The sequence below is a fragment of the Cyprinodon tularosa genome, unplaced genomic scaffold (genome assembly GCF_016077235.1).
Source record: "Cyprinodon tularosa strain WSP-4 unplaced genomic scaffold, ASM1607723v1 ctg815, whole genome shotgun sequence".
NCBI classification, from domain to species: domain Eukaryota; kingdom Metazoa; phylum Chordata; class Actinopteri; order Cyprinodontiformes; family Cyprinodontidae; genus Cyprinodon; species Cyprinodon tularosa.
Genome location: NW_024039580.1, coordinates 186,326 through 189,516, shown reverse-complemented (window position 1 = coordinate 189,516; position 3,191 = coordinate 186,326). Strand labels below are relative to the sequence as shown.

The following is a 3,191-nucleotide window of genomic DNA, read 5'->3' as shown; positions in this document are numbered from 1 at the left end:
AGCAGAATGTTTTATGTAGAATATAGTTGAAAAGCACTTCACAATAAAAATAATTCATACACTTTAAGAAAGACTAATGAATGATTGAATGTTAAGCAAATTTTATTTATACTGAGTGTGATATAATGTTTTTGTTTTGGCAGTAAATATGTAACTTTTGTAAAGCATCCTGAAATAAAGGTCCATTAATATTTAAAACCTTTGACCTTTTAATATCCATTTACAATTCGATGGGATATAAAGATTGCTCAAATGAAAGGATTTTTTTCTAGCTTTACACATGTTAGTGGTATTGAAAATGTCTAGAAAAAACAAAAGGTAAAAAGAAAATATTACTTTCCCTTAATTTGGTAGAACAACCTCATAAGGTGTTTATAAATTTCTTTCATTTTGAAGCCATATATTATTGGATTAAATAGAGGACTACACATTATTACATACATTGTCATTACAAAGCGTAGAATCTTTGACATATCAGATGCTAGTACAACAACAATCACATCATAAGTGAGCAAGCTAGAATAGTTGATTAAAACCATCAGGTGAGGTAAACATGTCTGTGCAGCTTTTTTCCTTACTTCCCCACAACTTCTGTAGGCCACTTTAAGTATCATTGTGTAGCTGAATAAAATAAAAAGCATTGGAAGAAGACTTATATTAAATAAAACAACAGAGCAGTATACTATTAATTCCCTTGAAGCCGCGCAAAGAAGATAATTTATTGAATTGTTGCAAAACATACCTTTCAAAGTAAAACTACAGAGTTTTAAATGAGCTAATAGAATGATGGCCACAGAAATATGACAAGCAGGTACAATCCAAGCTGAAACAAGAAAACTACTCACTGTGTTTTTCTTCATAATGGTGGGATATTGCAGAGGTTTGCATATGGATACATATCTGTCATAAGACATGACTGCCAAAAGCAGGAATTCAGAACCACTTAAGGAATAAAATAAATAAGTCTGAAAGAGACACATCTGATACGTTATGATTTGTTTTTCAGATAAAAAGTCTATCAAAAGCTTTGGGTAAACTGCAGTACTAAAAAGCATAGAGTTAATCAACAAAGCAGAAATAAAAATATACATGGGCTCATGGAGGTTTTTGTGAATCACTACCAGACAAACCACCATAGCATTGCTGGACAGGATCAAAATATAACTAGTAAACATGATAATAAAGTAAACATATTTATATTTTTCAACCTCTACATAACCGGCAAGAGCTATGTATGTTACATTCATCTCAGTAAACAAGAGAGATACAGCACAATCTATTCAACTGAAAGTGTGAGACATACTGGCTACTTAAAGATCCTTCTTTTGCCACCATGGATTACAGATACTATTCCTAGAAGAGATGCCAGCATGTCAACAACTTTTAATGAGTTCAAGCGAATAGTTTGAAGTTGTTGTTCTTTACTGTCTATCAACATTTCTTTTACAGTTAAGTCTGGTATACCACATACAAATTTTGTCCATGTTTAGCTAAACCCTACTTATATACTGCGTTATTGCACATCAGTTTTATCCAATGCTCAAAATATGATGGTGTGACCATTTTAGTGTTTTACAATATTCTACATCTTTTTACCATCTTGACGGTATTTAGGTATCTAGAAAAACTAAACAAGAAAAAACTAACAAAAAAATGCTTCCCTTCTTTTAACTTATCTTACCGGGGGTTGGGGTTTGTCTGTAAGGGCCTGGTGATCAGGTTAATTCTGGTAGAACCTGGCCCTCTGTCAACTTTACTGTTAATGGCCTCAGATAATGGACTTGTATCTGTACTTGTCCCGTTAGATCTCAGTGCTGCATTTGATTAAGTTGATCATAATATTCTTTCAGTAAGACTTTAATATTTTCTGGAAATTAAAGGAGCAGCATTACAGTGGTTTAAATTGTATCTATCTGAGCGCTTTCAGTTTGTTCAAATCTTCCTCATGTTCCAGGGTTACTTCTGTAATAAAACAGGAATCAGTGGTAGGACTAGTTCTCTTAGACAGTATGGGATTCATTTCCTGAATGCTGATGATACTCAGCTATATTTATCTATAAATACAGATGAAGCTAACCCATCCATCCATCCATCCATCCATCCATCCATCCATCCATCCATCAATCCATCCATCCATCCATCCATCCATCCATCCATCCATCCATCCATCCATCCTTAGTCTCCCCCTGGGCCTCCCCCAGGTGGGACATGGCTGTAACACCTCACCAGGGAGCCATCCAGGAGTCACCCTAACCAGATGCCCGAGACACCTCAACTGGCTCCTCTCAACGTGGAGTAGCAGCGGTTATATTCTTTCAGGTTTCTACCTGTTAAAAGGGAGTTTTTCCTCTCTACCGTCGCTACCAGCATGCTTGGTGTGAAGGATTGTTTTCGTGTCAATGAGTTGATGCAATCAGCTGGTCTTCCTTAGAAAACTTTTAACCAATCTGACTCTATGATATGGTAAAATTGTCTTTGTAAAGTGCCTTGAGATGCAACATATTCTCATTATCAGTTCGTATGAAATCGTATGAAAAGTTATGCACACTATTTTGTACGTTTTGGACGTTTTTCCTCAAAAAACCAGAGCAGTACGCATGCGAAGGCAGACAGACAAAAAAAACAGATCCGCGGACAGACGTAAAACTGGGAAAAACACTGCAATAATCACTTCTTCATGTCTCTAACTACGTTGCTTGCTGTTTTATATCTTAGGGTTAGGGTCAGGGTTAGGGCTAATTGTATTTTAAATTCTATGTTCTTGAATGGTGCGTAAGATGCGCATGCGCATACGACGAAAAAAACGTCCAAAACGTACGAAATTACGGTGCATAACTTTTCGTACGACTAACCCTAACCCTAACCCTATACGAACTCATAATGAGAATACGCTGTGAGATGACATGGTTTGTGAATAGGTGCTATATAAATACACTGAATTTAATTCAATTAAATTCATAAAATTTATGGACTGATGGTTTGTAAGTAAGAGTTTAAACTGATTGCTAATGCTCAATGAGCCTGACTGAATGATCCATGTTGTGTGTTAATATCTGCTAAAAACTCCAAACTAATTCATTGCCACCCCTAAGGTAGCAAGCATTTTGTGAGTCTTCTAAAAATTCTGTTCTGGCTGGCCTTCCCCTAGAACTTGTTATCCTTTGTCAGCTCAACTTTAATGCATTCCTGAG

At 35.9% G+C, this 3,191-nt stretch overlaps 1 protein-coding gene across 1 annotated transcript; it reads right to left on the bottom strand.

The window, feature by feature from the left end:
• Positions 1 to 253: 253 nt before the first annotated feature.
• LOC119774530 (olfactory receptor 11A1-like) lies at positions 254 to 1,254 on the bottom strand. The gene has a single exon (XM_038272060.1). It carries the CDS (start codon positions 1,245 to 1,247, stop codon positions 333 to 335), a length of 915 nt encoding a protein of 304 aa, XP_038127988.1. The 5' UTR covers positions 1,248 to 1,254; the 3' UTR covers positions 254 to 332.
• Positions 1,255 to 3,191: the final 1,937 nt, after the last annotated feature.